The sequence below is a fragment of the Pezoporus flaviventris genome, unplaced genomic scaffold (assembly GCF_033815535.1).
Source record: "Pezoporus flaviventris isolate CSIRO_AGI_PZ_B2104156 unplaced genomic scaffold, CSIRO_AGI_Pfla_v1 ptg000081l, whole genome shotgun sequence".
Classification (NCBI taxonomy): Eukaryota; Metazoa; Chordata; class Aves; order Psittaciformes; family Psittacidae; genus Pezoporus; species Pezoporus flaviventris.
This window is the reverse complement of record NW_026892629.1, coordinates 185,184-207,007: the sequence shown is the minus strand read 5'-3', so window position 1 is coordinate 207,007 and position 21,824 is coordinate 185,184. Positions and strand designations below refer to the sequence as shown.

Genomic DNA, 21,824 nt, shown 5'->3' with positions numbered 1-21,824 from the left:
TTGAGTAGAAGTATATTTATAAACCAGAAACAAACTATACAGTGGAATGCCCTTAACTTCCATAAAAGTCAGCTCAAATCACTACAAGTAGAAGGAGCGAGTCCTGCAAAAGACTGCATTGTGTCAAGATACACGAAATAGCCCAGAAAAAAATGTCATATTATTGCTTTTTATTTGCTAAAAATAACTGCTTTGGAACACTGATAATTTGTTTTGGTAGGAATTACAATATGAAAGTCCTAACAGCATCCTGTGTAAAAATTTTTTTTTTTCAAAGATAATCTCATAACCATCATATTTTGCCTAAGAGATTTACAATGAAACTCAAAATCACTTTTATCTTACCTAGAAACTGCTATAAGTAACATATGATGAATAAGTTGTTCAACTATGATGGTTCTGAAAACTTCAATACAATCAGATGTGTGTGCTCCACTAGAGTTCATCACTCCCTTTGGCAAAGTCAGCAAGATTTTACATTTTAAAACATCTTAGAAAAATCACAGTTCAGTCTTCCATTTCTACATGCAGTCCCCATTGTTCCTGAAATCGCAGGAGATAAATTTCTTGGTCCTCTGATGATTCATCAGATACCTCTCTCTCACACAGTCTGGATAAAATTCCCTCTTTGTCAGGATCTTCACACTTGAATGCTCTTTCACATACCTGATTTTCAGCACTGGACAAAGTAGGAATATACAGTCTTCCAGTGTGAGGATCCCAATCTACTAATATGGTCTGTTCACCCTTTTTATCTGTGAGGCCCTGTGTTATTTTTTTCAGCTGAGGATAGGATGTCTGCCCAGATTTTCCTGTATCCAAGTCCACCAAGTTGACATGGGTCACACCTGGCAATTCATCTACTCCATCAATCACCTTCAAACTCAGTTCCTCTATTTTGTGTCCCAAACAAGGGTCTGCTGCCCTCACCTCTAGCTGGGGGCAATATGGCTGTCCTGTTTTCATAGTAACCAAGTTCTCCAAGGCAATCTGTGGCTCACCTAGTAGTCCCCTGGGGGCAGAAATGTTCTCTTCCAGTTCCTGAGCAGGACTGAAGTCTTCAGCCCTTACATCATGCTCATACTCTACAGTCTCTGTACTTTTCTGTCTCAAAGTATTCTTTGTTCCAGGATGGCCATAGGACGGCCATTTCCCAGTTTGGTCCCCTTCTGCTAAAATCTCTTCTTCATGCAAAATCTCTTCATGTGAAGTCTCAAGCTTCAACTGTTTCGTTTCCAGCACTTCTTTTGACGGGAAATCCTTCTCTCCAGTACCATTGTAAACAGTGTAGCGATGGGGACTTTTCCTTTCCGATAGATGATTGGATTCCCGAGATGGCTTGTACTCATCCCCGTTAACAGTGATAAGGTTGATCACAATTTTCTCACATGGTATGAAAACTCTTTCCCTGCATTTGTCAGTGTAGTGCCATAACTGGAAAGCAAAAATAATTTCATTTGTGTGAAGTATAATAAAAATACCATCTTGCTGCTTTTTACATTGCCAAGTATTTTTAAAATATAAGGCTAGGTTAGACCTTATTAGAAGTTTATTTCAATTCAAGGAAGAAACCTGCAGGAGTGTTAATACTTTTTTTATCTAAAGTAAAATTGTATCATGACCAGTTCTAATGTCCCTTTACATCATCTTCCCCGTGTCAAAATAACGGTCAGAACAATCTGTCAAACTCTGGTTTTGCTTCCATCAGCACCGACTCGAGTGACTTTGGAGAAAACATTAGAGTTGTCCATGGGTCAAAGGTTACAGAACCTATTCTGCTCTTTTAACAGGTAAAGAGCAGGAGCAGTCAAAACCACATCCCCCAAGCACAGAGTCAGGTACCATGTTACAGTATAGCTTACAGAGAATTAAATATCACTTTTCCTTTCAGAGAGGAAGCTATACATCAGGTTGAAAAGTGGTGTATGGAGCCTGAACTGTGCCATCTGTCACAGGCTGCTTTTGTGAACATTGCTGCTGCCACCTCTGTGCTGCTCTAAGTTTCTTCAGAAAGGTCAGCATGTTGAAACCAACTCCCTTATGCCTCCCATCCCATGGTGTCATGCAGATTGTATTAACATCAAAATGTTTATTCATTATTGTAATTTTATATTTACAGTCCAGTGATTTGTTTAGAGATAACTGTGAGGAAGGTCTACTGGGCTCATGACCTGGAAACCAGGAATATTTTTTAGACTTCGTATCATCTTTCTAAAAGTTAACAAACTTTGCAGCTCTAAGAAACTTACAAACATTTTTATATATAAAGTGTATTTGGGCTGTTTAAATAACAGAATGTGTTTTGCATTTTGAGGTGTTAGGAAATGGTGCCATATTTGAAAGTATAGTTGAAATGCAGATTAAATTATCTCTATGATGCACATGTTAAATCCTTCACAATTACAATTAAGTGGAAAATACCCAGTAATACTCCAAGAAAGCATCATAGAATTTCTGTACTGCTTTAATTATCTTCCCTTCTTGTTTCTGAATTCAACCAAATAATAACTTTTGTTCACTAAATCTCTACAGTGCTTCTTCCTACATAAATTTAAGTGCTGACTTCCTAACAGAGCTTGCAATTACTACTCTTTTTCTTGCATTTAATAACACTCAGTGTGATGTTCTTTTTGTGATATCAGTGCCAACTAGAGCTTTTATTTGCAGCTAGACAAATTGCACCTAGTCTGGGACTCTGACTCAGAGCCCCAGAAAATACACACACCTGCTGTGAGTGTCAAGATTGGCAGTGACCTCCTACAACAGGGAACACTTACCAGGTTTGTTGGATGCTTCTGTTTGCTGACATGAATATACTTGTGCACACAATAGCATATCATTGAAATAAAAAGGGCAGCTAGCGCAATAGGCAGAACATATCCAAATATGACTGTTGTAGTTTCATCACCTGTTTTATCTGTTAACAAAACATAAGCTTTCATTATACTGAGCAACTTTTTAATGCGTTCAGATAGTAATGTGTGCACTCGTCACACATTCTGTACCTAGAAATTGCTTTCTAGATATGGGATATAAATATCTTAGATAAACAAGTAATTTGCAGGAAATTAAAAAATTAGATTTGAGCTACAGGACAAGTTATTATCATTATCTAAATTACACATTAAATTCTAAAAAGTAGTAACAAGCCCTTCCTCAGTTTCTCCTGCCACTAACTTCAGACTGACCCAGATCTGCTACTCCCAAACATTATTCAAGGAGAAAAAAATATATTCTCCGTTCACTAAGACTCCAAGAAAGCAGATCTTTTTCTTCAGAGGTAGTGATGTACCTTCCAGTCAGTAGGTCCCAGCTATGTTTTATTAAAGGCAAAGACTTTCTTCATCAGTACAAATGCTCAAAGAGGGAAAAAACAATGCTTCACTCTCAGAGTGGATACATAAAAAACTTGCAAACCTAATCACCATGATGTTTTCTAACTTACGTCTTCTTTTTGTAATTTGCCAGTTTACACATACCTTTCAAGGTAGCAATGCAATATTCTTTGGAGAACCCACTGTGCAAAAGTGGTGTGGTGACATGTATCTGGGCACTGACACAATAAGCTGTTCCAGGTTCTAACCAGGGCACAACCAAGGTGTTGTTGCTGATGGAGAACCACCACTGAAAGACATTTTAAAAAAATAAACAACTACTTTTTCTCCTGTAGCTCCTCAGTTACAGAAAAGTAAAGAACTTCTGTACCAAATGTGTCACAATCACACAAATTTTCTGGAAAGAATGATAATGTAAGAACCGCAACAGCATCCTTTTTTTTTCCCCAAATGCAATAAAAACTCAAGTTATTTCATAGGCCACATCCTCTGAATACTTCATCTTCCATTCAATGATTCTTCTACTGAAGAATTTCATGCTTTATATGAAGTAGCACTATGTGCCATGAGTCAGCAACATTCTCATTCTGATGTTGAAATCGAGCTAAGGCATCATTCCAGCACTGTCCTGACCCAAAGGCCAGTGAAAAGCACACAGTACAGTGCCACAAAATCTTTCAAATTGGGATGTTCTGATAAAGATAGGAGCCTTAGAATAAAGGTGCTATGCAGACCTTGGCGTCAAGTAATTGCTATACATCAAGTGTATTGACGAAAAAGAAAAAGCAAAACCCACAACACGACCAAAACCCCACAAAATCCCTTTTGTCTACCTCTAATTGCTAATCTTGGCATTTTAATATCTCTTTTGACAGAAGGTGACCTTTCTGGTACAAAGTTTCTTGTCTCTTTTCAGGAAATTCTGAGATTTGCCAGAAAGATACTGTGCCCGGAGGATGGGAACAGAAGAATGAACGCTTCTGTAACTGATCACTGAACTCTTCCTCACCTACTGTGCTTATGCTGGGAACTACTACTTGCCAATGGCACATAAATCAGCAGAAGCATCAGATGTGATGAGAAACAATGCAGTTTGTCATGATGTATTATGAATACTCCCAGAAGACCAACTGGCTGGGGAGCAGCCCTGCCAAAGAGGATCTGGGGACAGGCAGCAAGACCATGAGCCAGCCAAAATGTCCTCACAGCAAAGGAAGCCAACAGCATCCTGGTCTCTGTTAAAAGAAGAGGGAGCAGACAGAGGGGAGGGATTATCACCCTCCACTCAGTGCTTATCAGACCATGTCTAGAACATCATGACCAGTTTTGTCCAACCCAATACAGAAAAGTCTGACAAACTGGAATGGGTTTAAAGGATCACCAAGATCCTCAACCTCCAAGTGCTAGAGCACTTGCCCTGTGAGGGGCAGCTGAGGGACTAGAGTTTGGTCCATGAAGGGAGAAGTGATGGCTTCAGAGGTGACCTAACAGCAGTCCCCAGGATGACCTATCAAGACAATAGAGACTCTTCACAGTGCTGAATGCAGGAAAGATGGAGACAGTGGACATAAATTCAAAAAGAGAGGTTCAGATTTGATAAAAATAAATTACTTTCTCCCTAAGAGGAAAGTCAAGCAGTGAAACTCACTTTGCAGTCCCCATCCTTGGAGGCTTTCAGGATGTAACTGGACAAACCCTAAGTGACCTGGTTACAGCTGACCCTGCTTTAAACAGGATTTTGGACTACAGACCTCCTGAGCCCCCTTCCAACCTGAATGATCCTACAGTTTCTCTAAGGCTATGAAACCTTTTTCAGGCAGACCAGACAAAGCGCATTTCAAGAGAACAGATTTAATAAGCAGTTCCACAGCCTTGTCAAATCTTACCCTCTTCTTTGTTTTTCTGTTGAGGACAGACACGTTGTATTGCAGGCCAGGATACACTTGAAGCAGAGATATGGATTCTCCCTCAGGACTCCTCTTCCACTTCTCAGGAGCAGTCAGAATGATTGAAATAGATTTCTCAGTAGAAGACACACTTACCATGGGTGGATCAATTTTAGCTGGAAAAATGAACATGCACAAAAGGCAGACAAATGCAGCAGAGGCACACAGATTTGACCATGAAAGGTTTTTTTAAAGTGGTTGATATTAAATTTTCATAATGCTTTGGGGAGTCTAAGTACGACTTTGAACAATTAACTTATATTGACAGAAAATTATTTCATCAGATAACTGAAGAGGATCTTTACAGTGAGAAGGTGAATACTGGCTTGGAATTTTGCCTAGGAATTCCTGTGACTTTGCAGGATAAACAACCTTGAAACTCAATTTGCTGAAACAAGTTAAATTACCAACATGTTCTCAGATTATCTGGCACAGATAAGAGATATTGTGCTCTGGAGTATGATTACTGCTTGATTTAATAGAGCCTTTTCAAAATCTGAGTTCTTTATGCTATGGATGGGCCACAGCTTTTATTTGCCTTGAGTAAAGATTTACCATAACATAAAATAACATTCAGTTTATGTGAGACCATACATATAACACACATCTATCCAAATTCTAATACAATTTTTTCAAATTACTTCTGCGAAAAGCATAAATGTGAAACAACTGCAAAAAAATCTAACCTCATGTTCAAATTAAAATATCCCCTATGAAGGCACATGCATTCTGAGCACACAGATTACTCAAGGCCATAGAACATCTGTCTGTGTGATTAGCTTTCCTTACTGTCTGTAAGAGGGCTGAATCGTGTGGTCTCTACCCAGTCAGAGCACATCCCATTTAGGAAGGCTTTAACGCTTGCATAGTATTGTTCTTCATAGTCAGAGGTCTCACTGGACAGGTCACACCATGTTCTGTTGATATTCCTGCATTCTGGCTTTCTAATCCATTTGCCAACGCCATATCTATATTCAAAAAGAAAGAGAAAGGAGCTGTATAAAAGCTATTGCCATGATATTAGTCAGCTGATAATATATCACAGAAACTGCTATTCTGGCCAATAAAACAGTTTACTTGTTTTGCAGAAATCTGCACTTCAAGGAATCCCCAGCTTCAGCCGAGATAAAACACATGATTTCCACAAGTTTTTGATGAAAAATAAATGAGAGTAGGCTTCAGCCTCCACAGCTTTAAACTGTAAATACATGATAACAGTCAGGGTAACTATTTATATATAGACAAGTAATTCTCAGAGTGGTCAGTGCTTCATCCTGGTGTAGAGACAGATTCTGCTCAGGGTCTTCAAGATGAGCGGACAGGAGACTACTTATTACTAAGTGTTACTTCTTTTTCTAGTTGAAAAGAAAGACTCCATTGGAATACAGTGAACTTCAAAATCCTTCTAGTTGAAAAATGGGCATATACCTGCTACCAACAATGCATTAGTACTAACCAGCTCCTATACACTAGTAGAAGAAATCAAGATTTCCTTGGAAAATTCTTGCCTGAATTTCATCAAAAGCTCCTGCTCCTCAAATTCACATTATTAAGAACACCCCCTTTGGCTGCTAATTAGTAAGGATGTGTGTCAGCTTCTGCATGACTGCAGGACAGCATCACTCACCAGCTTTTTCCACCTAGCTCGAGGCATTGCTTTCCTAGGTAGGTAGAGGCACACAGGGATATGTTTATGTAAGATAGCCATACCTAGGACTAGACTCTTCTGTGGACCAGCTGACCTGGCAGTGTAGCTAGTGCTCTCTGAACATTTTATCTGATACACAATTATCTTTCATTCCCTAATTACTGAGTGCTCTCCCCTTTTCTAGGAGGTCAACTATGTAATTCCTATTAGCACAGAGGGCAAGATCTGAGCAAAAGATGCTGCTGTCTCTGACTGTAAAAGCAACTCCTTGTTTTTTCTGGTAGCCAGTTCCAGTCACTGGAAACTTCTGGAGATTTACATTTGTTTTAGTGTCATGAAAACAGTACTAGATTGAGAGAAGTGTAAATATTAGAGGTAAAGACTGTTACATTTACAAGCCAAACTTCCAGCACTGTCCTTTAGAATGATTCAGTACTCTCTTGGAGGGAATAAAGGAAATGGATTCTGGTCCTCACTCAAATTCCCTGATACCCTATAAAGGTGCAGACCTTAAAAATATAAGGGCCTGATTCCAATCACATTACTTGATTTTTAGAATACTTGATAACTTCAATGGATTCTCTCCTAGACTTGAGAGATCAAAAAATTTCAGGGGTAGGGCTGGATGTGTTAGAACAGACCAACAGAACACCAGGTGCTGTTAATATTCTATTAAATACTACATCGCCAGGTCTGTTTAAATGCATACAGAAGGCCAACGTGTATAGATGCCAATCCACAGCACAGCCATCCTTCATTCTTCTGTCTCATTTTTCAGGAATGCCCTTGAAAGCATTAGTCTGTTGCATCCTACACTTCCTTCATAGGAAGGAAGTCTCCTTACAAGTGTTTTTAATTGGATTTGAAATAAACAGTGCCAGAGAAAAATTAAAGCTGATACTGCTTAAGTCTAACCCACATTTTAGTTCACACTTTACTTTTTTGCAGTCATATATTGCAAAAAAGATAATTTTTTTAATTACTATTTAACATACTAAAATAAAAGTGGAGAATAAAACAAACAAGCCAACTTACACCAAATACTTCACCTTGTAGAGTACTCCATGTCCTGTGCCTTCTGGTGCTGACCAGTGAAGGACATTCTTCATGTTTACAGATTCAAAATGGACATTCCTAGGGTTGGGCAAAGAACAACACAACACACCTGAGAAAAAAAATAAGAAAGAACCAACATCCCTAAGAATCTGCAAATACACATGCTTTCAAGTTAAGAAACAAATCCAACTTGTAAGTAAGCCATAAAAGTCTACATACTGCTGTTCTTAACATTAAAAGCACAAGGAAGAGGGCACGGAAATACAATTTTTTCAAGTGTCCCTAGCTAGTGCAGTCACAAATTCCATCTGTATGAATGTTTTTTCTCTAGCAAAACCAGCTTTGCCATTTAGGGTAGACAATGGTATGGAAATATCAGGGACTGGAAGCTAGAGCTAGAAAAGTTCAGCATAAAAGACACATGCATTTTTAAAATTGTCAAGGTATTTGACCATCAGAACAATTTAACACTGGAAATTGTAAAAATATTCTTGATGCTTCAGTAGAACCTTGTTGTAGGTGAGCGGACTTTAAAAAGTCAAACCAGGTATTTTAAAAAGACATGTGGAGTCCACTGCATACAGAGCTTTACAAACAGAAGTATGACTTCACACTGGAGAATCAGAGTGGATGATCACAATATCCCCAGTGTCATTCGATCATCCATGTTGGTTCTCCAGAATGTCAGAAGTGAACACATACTGCTAGGTCACTCATCTAAATTTCTGTTCATTGCTCCACCCTTTGAAATTAATAAACAAGCAAGTCTGGGGCTTTTAAGAATAATCTGTTTCTCATCTTCCTAATACACACTCCTAACGAATAAATCTCATGAAGATGATCGCATTGCTTAACTGCTTGCAAAACAGAGGCCCATGGGCTCAGGGTTAGAATCCAAAGCTCCAAGTTGGGACTCGATCCCCAGCACCTCCTCCATGAGGACTGTGCCCATGGGAGCAACCCCAAGACCAGCCCTGAAGCTGGAAAGGAGCTTCTCATTTGCTAGCAGCCACAAGAGCATAATGGGGAAGAGAAAGAGTAGCTCTGTGGTTGTTCTGGACTTCTCAAAACCCTTTAAGCTCTTCCTCCAGGGATACAATTCTAGCTCTTCAGACATCAAAAGGAGACAAAGAAAGGGGGAAATAAAGCATATTAACATGAACAGTGGGAACCTCTCTGAATGAATAGTCCTGAACCTTTGTTACTTCTGTAAGCAGATCTTAGGGTTTTTTTGTAGTGTATTTCACTATTACTAGAGTAATTGTGTTCATCCTCCTGTATATGTAACATACAGTTGCTTTTGCATGTAAGGGTTACTGATTAACTTGATCATTCTATCTGTCTTTGAGGCAAAGAGCAGAAACTTTTTAATACGTTTATTAGGACAATGTTCTTGCAATTCTGCAGAGATCAACTACTTTAAACTGTCTTGATGGAAACTCTGGGTATTCCAAACTCAAGCTGTTTGTTAATGTTAAAAACAAACAAACTCCAGTATATGCCTGCATCTGTATCTTCAGATCATAAAGCTCTTTACGGAGGGTATTTCTAATATTGCTCTCTTATCTCTATTACTTAGCTTGTGTAGAGTTGTCTTTCAATTTTTTTCTAGTATGAGAATAAGTTTTGTCAGATATAGTCCTTAGGCCAAGCTTACTTATTTACAAAAAATATGCAGAAAGTCTCATTTCCTGGACCGTTTGAAACAGAAATACCCAGTGACAGTCATCTTGTAAGAGCTCAAAATATAGAAGACCAGGGATGTGAAAGTAGCAGAAAGAGAGCTCTGGGATTCTGCCTTAACATTTGCTTCCAAATGAGAGAGACAGAACCTAGAAAATAAAAGGTTTTCATTTCACACAACATAAATGTCCTCTAGAACTGCTTCACTAAAACTAATCTAGATATAAAGATGAAGCTGCTCAAGAGAGAAAAAGAAAACAGCCTAAAATTTGCCACATCTGTTCAGTAGAATAGAGAAGCTCCTAAACCACTAATGTATATGCTACTAAGAAGAGCAAACCAAAACCAGCATCATGTGGACTACGAGAAATCACCCATGCACCAAGTCTTATTCTTTGCACCAAATCCCAGCACTAAAGTGTATGAGAGTGCATGAAACATATCAACTGTTGAATGAAAGATTACGAAAAAAAATAAAATAAAATAAAATCTTAAGTCACAAAATCCTGCCCAAGCCCCAGGAAAGGCAACCAGCCAATCCATGTAGGAAAAGGGTGAGTGACTGAGGCACAATCAAATTTTCTGATCCAATTTCCAAGTAGGAGGAAATACTACATAGATATTTTCTTAGATTGCTGGGAATCAAAGCCATAAAAGGCTTCTCATTAAACCTTTGGCTCTGAGCAAGGCATCTACTTTGTAGCAGCCACAAAGAGCAGAGGAAGACAAAGTCTTCCCTAGGTTGGTTTATCTTTCTAGTTAGGATGGACCAGACTGACTGCATCTCTCTCCTTCCAGTGGAGATGGTGGTCAAGCCCATCAGCCCTGATGTCTGCTTCCTCAGTAGTTAAATTTACCAGAGATGCACCTTGTCCAGGAAGGAGTGGAGGGGAACACTCTACGTCTTTACATCTTTACATGAGAAGGACGATCTATGCTCCATGCCCACCACAAACAAGGAGTAAAAGGAACAGAGTTCAGTTTCAACAAGAAAAGAGCCATTGGGGAAGCCTTGTGGGAAGAGGCTCATGATGATGGGTCACCCGAGAGGGCTGCTGGAAGGTTTGAACAGCAGATTAGAAAGCCATCTGCCAGAAATTACATTAGTATAGCTGATTCTGCTTTGGGTCAGTGGGATGGACGGAGTGACCTCAAAGTCAGTGCCAGCCCTATTCTGATAGTCCTTCTTACACCATCTAATAAATCTGGCTTTGCACTGCATAGTAAAAAATCCGGAAGGGATACTGCTGTATCAGGTACAACCGTAAAAAGGTACAGAGCATCCCTAAAAGCTCACTTCTCACACCTTTTTTTTTTTTTTAAAAAAAAAAGGTTTTAAAAGTATGTACTGCTTATCAGGCTAATCCAAAGTCACCAAACTGAACTGGCCAGAGGCAGCCAGGTTACCACAGACAAGGGAAATTACTTCCATGGTTTTCTGAATAGTTTTTGTTTGCCTATAACTTCCATTTGTCCATCCTGCCATAAAAACATTCATATTCCTCAAACACATCTTACAGGAGCAAGAGTCATGTATTTCTGTTACATGAAAATATTTTTAAATTAGTGATATATAAAGGTGTTTTTGTTGCTTTTTTCCCCCTTCCTCCCAGTGTGGTTTCTGCTGTGGTAAATGAAGTTTCAAAACAGAAACACTGACTGCAGCAGGTGAGCTAATCTCAGCACACAGAACCCACAGACTGTATCTTTACAAGATCTAAATCATTAACAACACTGCCAGTGTTGTAAAACTCCCACCTACCCCCAGCTCCATGTGATTTGGAAGGCAGAGCGACCAAGACCATTAACTTTCCATTAGCTGCAAAAGCAAAGATCTGGTTTCTAGTTCTGGTCTTGCCCCTTTAGGGAAGGGTTCTGTTTGCCCTTACAACAAAACACACAAATTTTTCATTCATCAATTCTGCATCTGTAAAGCAAGACTAAAACTAGTATGCTCCCCTATTTCTCCAGGGAGAGTTAAGAATAAACTCTTCCCTGTCTATTCAGTGCTCAATAGTATCAGGAGGCACGTGTAGAAAACACATCATATGTAGAGCTTGCAGGGTTGTTAGTCAGGAAAGGACTCAAGTATACGTATCAGCTGCTTATTTCAGTATCCTGCTTTTAAACACAATATATCCAGTTGTGTTCTGATTTTATTTCCATTAGCCAGGATTAACAGCATGAGTATTTTGAGTTCGTACTGGCCTACATGACAGTAGAAATCAATCATGCATGCTGCTTTGCTAGGTTTAGTCTGTCTCATCGATAGTCTGCAACGGCTGTCATCACTTCCCAGCACGAAAAAACCTGCAGCCCTTATTACAGTCTTTGGAAACTCTGTTAATCAAACCTTGAGTAATATCATTCATTTCTTCATGACTTTGCACACCTGGACTGGAAAGAAAATAACTTAGGCTTGCAAACTTCACCACCACAATGAAAATCCAAGTCCTGATCTTAGAATAAGCTACTGCAAGACTCTCCAAAATATACGACTTAGCCTGAAAACACCTTCACGTGCAAGCAAAAAACCACACTGACGTCAGTGAGATTATTCACATGAGTAAGATTTCATGGCAGGTACCTCATCTTCTCTTTATGAAAGTGTCTGCTGGGTTTACAAACCTGGTCATTTTTAACTGCATACACCACCCTACATGGTATGCGCCTTGCTCAAGCTGGTACTGTTCAAAGCTTGGTTTTGGTTGTTGCGGTATCTATCTACCCATCTGTACACATAAACATACACAAAGACACACACACACATATATATAGCCACAGCAGTAAAACCAGGGACTTATCTCCTACAGGTTTTAAAAGAGGAACTCCTTTTCTGACAACACCAGGGACTTTCGCTTCAACTACTGTTGTATTTTCTTACATGGAAGCAGCCCTTGAGAGCACCTCTGATGGAAGCAGCTCCTTTGTGCTGTGCTGACTTCAGCTGTGGGCAATGCTGCAGGCACTCCCTGTGCTTTGCCATTTGCAGCTGCCACTTCAAGGCCATGGATGTGATCCACGCTTATACACCTCTGAGGGAGGGCAGCCCTTCAGACAGGCCAGGTCAGAGATTCACCTTTTCCCACTGGGAGCTTAGACCCACCAATGTTGCACCAAGCAATTTAGGAGCAATATAGGACACCAAACATTGGCTTCAGAAAATATTGTAAGCTATTGCCCTTTCTTTTGTCTTTCTGTTCAGCTTTGGGTGAGTTCCACCAAACTCCTGTAAAACCTTGCTTGCTCCTATGATGCTGCTGCTACTACTTTTTAAGGAATTTTTGCTCTTTTCTTCCTCCACCTCATCTGTTTTAATGGTTATGCTGTTCTCAGTGAAAAAAATACTCCCTCAAACACATGCCTATGCAGAACATAAAATGGTCAGACTCAGAACAAATGTCCATTTATCACCATATTTAGTTGCACTCTCTAGCAGAGTGTTGCGGCTTCGTTTTCCAGTACATCTGCAATCTCAAGCAAGCTGGCACTGGCCATGTGGGAATTCGAGGGAGTACACCAAGTGGTAAACAGGGGAACCAAGCCAAAACTGGAGATCAGTAGGTACAGAGAGGAAGGGAAACCCAGTAAAGCCAGGAATAGATGTTAGCATCATTACCTGCTATTAGTCATCTTAGCAACAATTTAAATTAGTTGACTTTTTCAAATTAAGAGGGCTCGAAATTTTTTCTCTGTGGTGATTCTTTTGGACTTGAACTCAAAAGGCTGGATAACGAGGAAGAGAAGGAGAAGCACACAGAAGTCACTGCAGCTTAGCTGCCTTTCTCCTGGTGGGTTGCTAGAACTCTGGGACTGCAGGTCTAAAGCCAGCCTAACAAAACCCTTGACTTGAGCAGCGCTGGTGGGAATGTGGGGAGGAGTGCGGAGGCGATTTCCTGTTTTAGTCACAACAGCACTTGAGAGCTAACCACAAAGCACGATGTTACCCTCCCAGAATTGGAGCCCATCACTCCATTCACAGCCTGTTCAGAGGGGGCACAGGGAAGAGACAGACAGGGACAGAAACAGGGACATAATACCACATGAAAACCAGGTGGTGGAGCAGATAGAAAAGCATGGGAGAAGAAGTGGAGAAAGACTGAAGAAGGATGACAGTTGGGCATGTAGGGCTTGTTTTTGAAGAAACAGGCAGGCTGCCATTGAAAACAGCTGAGCTTGAGGAGGTCATCTGGGGAAAGAGTGTGAGTGGAAATACAGCCTGAAGAATGGGAGAGATGCAAAAGGGGGCTGAAGTTGCAGCTTGCCTTGAAACGTTCTCCTCCTCCATGTGAAGCCTTGTGTTTGTTATCCTAACTTACAAAAACACTTCCACAGAGAATATTGGTCAAAGAACATTTCAGACTCAGTCTAGAAAGACCCAGGTTCAGAAAGGTGGAGAAAGTCTCCCCAGTCTATTGAAGGCTTGCTAGGAAATAGCCAAAGGCCATGGCAACTGACACCAATTCCTTTTTGCCAACTTATTCAGAAATAAACTGAATTTTCTTCTTGATGGTTTGCAAGTGCAAGAGTAAAGCTCACACTATCTAACCATGCCTTGCTGCAAAAACCTTTCCTTGATGCACTTCAGCAGGAGAAAGCTGTTGTTTGTATGTTTTCTATTAATTCCGAGTGATCAGTACTGGCCTGAAACAAGGTGAGTAAAATTCAAGGTGTGCTTGTCTAAGATTACTCACAACCCCTTCAAGGCTTTCAGAGTCATAATCTATTTGAATGAATTTCTGTTAAGTTTGGAATGAAAAACACTTTGACAAAAAGAACTAAATTAATTTTAAAAGCCCCTTGTTGGCACAATTCCATGACAACAGCTTTAAAAAAAAAAAACAAAAAAAAACCAGGTGTTTTGAAGTTTTATAAAATATTAAAAACATCCCAACTATCCAGGGTTTCGTTTTGAGGACTTCCTTTTCTCCCTGGAACATGTTTAGCATTACCACTGTATTAGTACTTTGATCAAGCACAACCCAACAGCCAACAAAATAAAAGCTTATTAGAGTACCTGACATTAGAATACATCTTACATTGGCTTTTCAAAATACCCAGAGTTTAAATAAGCTTTCTTCTTGAAATACTCTAAAAATTATGCTGTGTGACAGTCACCTGTCAAATCTGGATACACCACATTTTGGAACACTCCTAATCTATCCTTACATAAAATACATGTTTTTTACATATAAACTGAGCAAAACTTAATTTTGGCTTTCATCTATTAGTGCTGGCTATTATCAATTAGGCAACAACTGTCAATTCTAACTTAAATAGGGGAGATTCAAGTTACATATAAGGAAAAAGTTCTTTACTGTGAGGGCAGAGGCACTGATACAGGTTGCCCAGAGAAGTGGCAAATGCTCCATCCCTGGTAGCGTTCAAGGCCAGGATGGATAGGTCTTTGAGTCAGCCTGGCCTAGTGTGAGATGTCCCTGGCCATGGCCAGGGGGTTGGAACTAGATGATCTTACAGTCCTTTCCAACCCAAACCATTCTATGATCCTATGACAGCATTGTTTTTATTGCCTCACAGGTGTTGCTACTTGCTCTCTGATGTACTGATGACTTGTCTAGAGAAGGGATTTTACTTTTCTTGGAGTCCAAGCTAATTTAATTAGAGAAATTACTGATTCTGAATCCATTTTCCCTGGGACGGGAGATCAAGTGTGATGCCAATGGAGGATGAGAACTTGTCTTCATTTCTGAGGGAAATGTAATCCGCAAAAAAAAGATGCAAGCAAAATACCTTCTTCTGCATCCAAGATGTGAGAGGAAGGACCAACACTCCTATCAAACTTGCAATGCCACCTCTCTCACAGGTAATTGGGCTGCCAAGGTCACACAGCCACCCCTGTCTGGATGATCACAAATAGCCTATTTCCAGTCCTCAGCCAGTGATTGCAAATGGCAAGAGGCAATTTCAAGTTCCCCCTGTGGGACAGCCAGCATGGGTCTTGCATGGTGCTGGAGACCCACCAGCAACACCCCAGCAAACATGAGGCAGCAGTGGGGCACATCTCTGCCTCTTTGAAGCACTCACAGAATCATTTTTCCCTCCTGTGCCCCACATTTATTCCTCTCCCCAGAGATGATGAAGGACCCAAGTGCCTCTGGGAAGCAGCAGCTTGTAGAGAACCCACAAGAAATGAAGGTTTCCTGGGGTACACACCCATTTCTGTTGGCCTCCTGTCAGGTATGGGCTGGTGTGTTCTGAGGCACTGTATGACTGTTCAGTGTACCACAGCAACTTCAGTTGTGAACATATCAGTACCTGATTATAGGTATAGCAGTATTTTTAATACCTTTCCCGTACTCAACAAGCATTTTTTTGTCAAAATCACCAGTCATGATTTTTAGAATCATTTACCCACTACAGGTTAAAGTGATTTTGCTGTAGAGAGGAAGTTATTTAGCATAATCACCTACGTCTTTTACACATAAGTTCACAGAAAACTGCCTCAGAAATGGTTTTAAAGGTGGTAACATGCACAGGTGGGACAGCGGGACAGCTGACATTCAAGGGAACAGCCAACACACTTCAATGAGATCAGGAGCCTGACCATCACCGGGGCTGGCAGAGAAGCTAGCTCTTGGTCATGTTTGGATGACTGAAAGTTAGTTTGAACTTGGAGAGCTGAACAGGTCTAGATCTGTACCTGTCTGCTATCTTCTTACAGTGGGGAAAAAGCCTTGTCAGCAATTACACATGCCTCAGCTTTCTCAGGGCACAGATTTTGGTGCTTCTGAGTCACATCCTGTACATTACTATTTTGACTACAGTACCCTCTAAGAGCAGGATATTGATGTACTTTCAGAAAAGATAAGGAAAGCAAAAAGAGATTAAGTCTTTTGTAAACCAGATGGAATAATAAATACTAGCCCAACTGCTCCCTCCATCTTTAAGAAATTAGTAGGAAATAAATTAACCCCTTTCATATAAGAGCTGTAAATACCTACTCATGTGTGTTCTTACGCACAAAGTGTGGCTAAGCTCAAACACATTAAATCTTGGTAACAGCATATAAGATCCTTTCGCCCCCTGAAGTGACATGCTTCTCTCATCTTTTGGACACATTCCTATTCCCATCACAGTAAAGGGAGTAGAAAATAGCTGAAAAACACTTAAGTGGGATTTAACTCAAGGTGGTGTAAAGAAGGTATATACTGTGGTGTAAAGAAGGTATATACTGTGGTATAAAGAAGGGAAGAAAAGTCTTCCTCCTGTCCCTTCACTGACCTTAAAATACTCTTGAAGTAGTCAGGCAGACAGGAAAAGTCATCTATTTTCCATAAGAAAGAGATATAATCTCTTCATATGTAAACTATCCCATACCTCTAGTCCTAGAACTTGTTTCCTTCTCTTTCTAGTTAGCCTAGTTTTACAGTACTGTTTTCAAGCTAGGGTGAGCAGTCAATAAAAAACTGCAAGTTCCTGGTATACCAAGAATAAAGCACACAGATCTGCACATCATTTAAACACAGCTGTCAAGAGAAGCCTCATTCTTATCTAGAGAAAGGCCTGTCTTAAAGAATTCAGGGTTTTATAAAACTAAGCTTCTTAAAATATGGGAGCTTTTGTTTGGCTCATGAAAAGGGTGATTTTTCTCTTTTTTAGCTGTTAATCCTGTAGTTGTAGATAATCATCACCTCCTGGAGAGAAATAACCAGCAGAAATCAGTCTACAAGCCAGAACTATAAAAACAAACAAACTGGAACCACACATGCACAAATGACTTGAGTAATCTTAACTACTTGCTTCTCTTGGAATTAAGACTATAAAGGCCACTAGAGAACAACAGCCACAGAAAGGTAAGGTTGTCAGCTACAATGGTGAACCTAAATGTTCACATGCAGAACTGCAACCCACACCTAAATTCTGGACTTTAATCACAAATCCCAACAGTACTGGAAGTTTCTCTAGACTGAACTGCCTCCTTTAACCATTTCCATTCCTAATTACCAGGCAATAAGAATTTGTTAAGTTATGGAAATAATAAGTGAAGCCAAGCACTAGGGCGCGGATTGCAGCATTGTCTGGAAAAGCCTGGCATGAGATTGGAAGTTAAAGTTGAGAAGATAAGGATGAGCCTTTTGACTATATGAGCACGACAATCCTTCATATACTGTAGTTCTCCCTATCAAACATTTCATTTATTTCTATGTTACATGTATTCTTTTACCCTTCACCTGGCAGAGTCAGGAAATACCACACAAAAAAAACCAATCTCAGCCATCCCATATACTGCCACTCTTATGACTGAACCTTTGTGCCCTCTCTGGTAAACAGATAGATGAATGCAGTTCAATCTTGATGAGTATATAGATATACACTAGGTGTTCTCTACTTTGAATCATTTAGCTAATTAAAGAAGACAATTGCCTGCAAGTTCTGACTGCATTTTGGTAATGTGCAGCCATCACTTCAAACTTCCCAGGACATACACATCACAGAGCATAGCCACAGGGCAATTAGGCTGCTTATTATGTGCACACTCCATTTCTTGTATAAGAAATAATCTTATATAAGAAATAATCTTCAGTATGCTATTTCATACTTTAGCCAATACTTACTGGCTGTGTCTATGCAGCAGGTCAGCCTCTTCCCAAATCCAAAACATACCTTAAATAACCTCATGTCAATACCAAAACATCTAAGCACTGCTCAACTTGAAGCCAAGCATTTCCCTTCTGTCCCTCACAAATTACGACTGGTGCTCAAATACGAGGTATTCATACAGGAATAAAAGTGGTTTTCAGGCCTTGTTTCTATCAAAATAAGCCAAGCAAGTTGCTTCTGCTGTCCCAGTTTTCATGGGGAGTGAACTGCAAAGAGCAGTCTCTCCCCTCCTCTCAAGCTCAGGAGCAGCATCCACACAGGTTTTTAAAGTACTGCATTCATACTGACCTCAGGAAGCCTTCTCAAGGATTCACTGTGTATATGCAAGGAAGAAAGGAAGTAGATTATTAGCACTGGAATACTGCCTGCCTCCTGGATGGTTTTAACACGATAAAATACGTCTGGGCATCTATGCGGTCACTGAACTCCAGTTCAAGGCCTTAACTACAAAGCCCTCATGGTGACCCCTTTTATCCTTTCATTCTGCATTTCCCAGATCACCATCTTGATCAAAAGGGACGTTTTGTATATTTCAGAGCACTTGTAACTCTGACAGAAAACACATTGATATTTGCTTACAGGGATGTCTGCAACTGCTTTTCAAAATGTAAATCTATTTTATAATAAAAATATGACAATGTAAAAGATGAAGGACAAGTAAATTAAATCAGGTGTGTCAATGCAGACCAAGCAACTTATACAAGTATCAGAAAACATTAAGAGGGGGAAGCTTTCAAGGTCCCATCATAATAAATATAGTTGGTATAACCACAAACCAACTCCAGTGAGATCCAAGGCTATGTCTACGTTAATGAGTAATGCAACCCGATAGGAGCGGGTCTGTTACATGAAAATACTGGTATTGAGAAAATCTTGTCTACACTACATGCATTTCAAGGTTTTTTCTTTTTCAGACTGGACTAGCTCTACTCGCATTAGGTATGCTGATGAAGCACGTCTTCCAGGGCATCTTCAGCCAGAATAAATCCAGTTCTAAGACTGTGCCACAGTACAGACAAAAGCACAGTAAGTGAAATGACTGAGACTTGCATCAAAATCATATGCCTCACCTGAACAAAAATAGCAAGCAAACCTTAAATAAATATTCAGATTCATTTCCCTTTCCTCATATATATTGTACTACCCCTGGCATTCTTTCTTTCTTCTGTAGAGATCTGCAAGACAGAGGCTGGATTTTCACAGGCCAGAAATTTCAAGGTTTCTCTAACTGCAGAAGAATGTCGCTAGGGAAACCTCCACTAGGAGCATGGGGAAGGATTTAAGATGGAGCTTAGTAAATAGATTAACATTTTACTACTTCCAAAATTCAGGATGTTCCTTCCTATCCTTATGAGTTTCTTGCAAAAATTGGTGAACTCTCCCATGTGGTAAAGAGGTGTATACTACATTTCTTGGTCTTCTTGATTAAACAATGACCTTTTTTTAAATTTGCTTGTCCATTTTCTGTGCTTTTTCATTTATTCTAGACTACAGATTTTAAACAGTGAGCAAAACAGCAATTTATAAAAATCTCACCAAAGTGCAGTGACAAGTGGAATTTTTGTCCTGTGTAAAACCAGGCAATGCTCAGAGAGCCTGTTAGGTTGGCAGATCATTAGCCAGCAATGCCCCAGAACAGAATGCAGTCAGACATTGCCAAAACAGCAGACGTCATCCAATAAGGATGAACTTGTACCCACTAACACACCACAGCGAAAACAAAAGGTGTTTTGCTGAAAGAGGTGAAAACTGAAGATCTAAACCTTCAGTGTAAGGCACAGCTCTCCCTTCTGTGCTGGTACTGCTGTCAAAAAAAAAACAACCTGAAACCATGTCCAGCTAGAACCTCAGGAATGTGCAGATCCCTTTCTCCCTTGAACAACCATGAGACAAACCCAACACAATCCCCTTGACATTTTTTTTAAATCTTCCCTGGAATAAAAAAAAAAAAAGTAGTAATCAAATTTTTATAAATTCTTTCTTAAGGGCAATTAAATGACAGTTATGCATATTTTCCAAAACACTTGTAGTGATCATCAACAGACTTATATAAGATCAATACAACGTGGTCAGTTAAGTAAAAAATTGGTACCCTCTGAAAACCACTCAAAATCACTGATGCATAATGGAGTAGGTTGGGAAAAGAGTTAGGTGAGACAGAGTACTCAGTGCTACTCCACAGTATTCCACATATGAAGAACACTCCTTACTACTGTTCAGCTCTCACTGAACCTGGAAGTTTTGCTGTGGATTAAATGGGAGCAAACTCTGTCCTTCAGACAACCTTTGGAGGCAACATTTACAAGAATAAGCACAGAGTAGGTTTCTAATCCCTTCAACACCTTGCTCAGTTTTATACTCGAGGGATGTGAAAAAGGAAATAGCATCTGATGCTTTTAACAGCAGCAGGGGACCCACCATACACACATTTAACAGCTAGCGTTTACAAGCTCATTCCCACTGGGGAACGCCAAGTCTCAGGTGGGAAAAGTGAATCAGAGTCATTCAGGACACCAACATACAAGCTCAGTATCTTTGCCAAAACCGCACCCTGCCTTTTGTTTTAATCAGTCTCTTGACAGCACAGATAGGACTCCTGGCCATGGCAACTGCCAAACACAAACATGTTTTGGGAATACAGGCCAAACACATTTTGGGAATCACCCCAATGACTATAAACAAGGGCTATCTCAAGAGCATGCTATCAATTTACAGCTGAAAGTAAATCAACCCACAGCTTTGCAAAAAATGTATTTCCAGCATAACCAGGAAGAAAAGAAAGAGATGTAAGAAACATTACAGAAACACACAGTCCTTGTCTTCTAGTTAAGTATCGGGGGCCAGAAACACGAATATTAAATACAGGCACCGTTAGCTAACACGAACGGCACGCCGCAGCCCCGCACTGGCCCGACCGGCGGCGACAGAAGCCACCTCCCGGCCTGCTGACTCGGCTCGGAGGGACAAGCCCGCGGAGCTGGGCCAACTCTGCTCGCCCCGGCCGGCCGCCCTGCTGGGAGAACCGAGCGCGGAGACGACCGGAGACGGGACCCGCAGCCCGGGGAGAGACACGTACCCGCGGAGGGCCGACCGGCAGCGCCGCCACCTACCTGTGTGCGCCGCGGGGGGAGGCGACAGGAGCAGCGGCAGCACCAGCACCCAGGCCGCCCCCCTCCGCAGCTGCCTAGCACCCATGGGCACTCACATCTCCCGGACCGCCGGTGCTCTGCTCCCCGCCGCCGCGCAGATGGGAAGAGACGGCCGCGGCGGACTGGGCGGGGGAGGAACAGTAGCAGCCCAGCGCTGCAGGCGGGGGCTGTTTGGTTGTTTACGGGTCCCGCCTAGGCGGGTGTCGCTGCCGACGCTTCGTCTTGCGCTGTGGCTCCGTCTTCCAGACGAGGGGTTTCTTCTGCTGCACCCCTCGGTGCTTGCACTGATGAGTAACTCTCCGTTGAAGCCACTAGATGTGGGTGGGATGTTGTTGTACCTCTTTATTTTGCAGAGGAAGGTGAAGGCCAACACGGTACAGCTGTA

The 21,824-nt window shown here is 40.8% G+C and overlaps 1 protein-coding gene across 5 annotated transcripts; it reads right to left on the bottom strand.

Annotated features, from left to right (window-relative positions):
* On the bottom strand, positions 1 to 21,463 carry IL20RA (interleukin 20 receptor subunit alpha). 5 transcript variants are annotated; one of them, XM_061474859.1, is made up of 7 exons: positions 21,401 to 21,463; positions 7,965 to 8,094; positions 6,071 to 6,249; positions 5,222 to 5,397; positions 3,480 to 3,624; positions 2,778 to 2,917; positions 1 to 1,434 (listed from the first exon to the last, which is right to left on the bottom strand). In XM_061474859.1, exons 2-7 carry the CDS (start codon positions 8,036 to 8,038, stop codon positions 508 to 510), a joined length of 1,641 nt encoding a protein of 546 aa, XP_061330843.1. In that variant the 5' UTR covers positions 8,039 to 8,094; positions 21,401 to 21,463; the 3' UTR covers positions 1 to 507. The 5 variants fall into 5 exon arrangements, with proteins under 5 accessions (XP_061330843.1, XP_061330848.1, XP_061330844.1 ...); XM_061474864.1 differs by having other exon boundaries at positions 7,979 to 8,094; positions 21,401 to 21,459; XM_061474860.1 differs by lacking the exon at positions 21,401 to 21,463 and adding an exon at positions 21,091 to 21,196.
* Between the last annotated feature and the right edge of the window lie 361 nt (positions 21,464 to 21,824).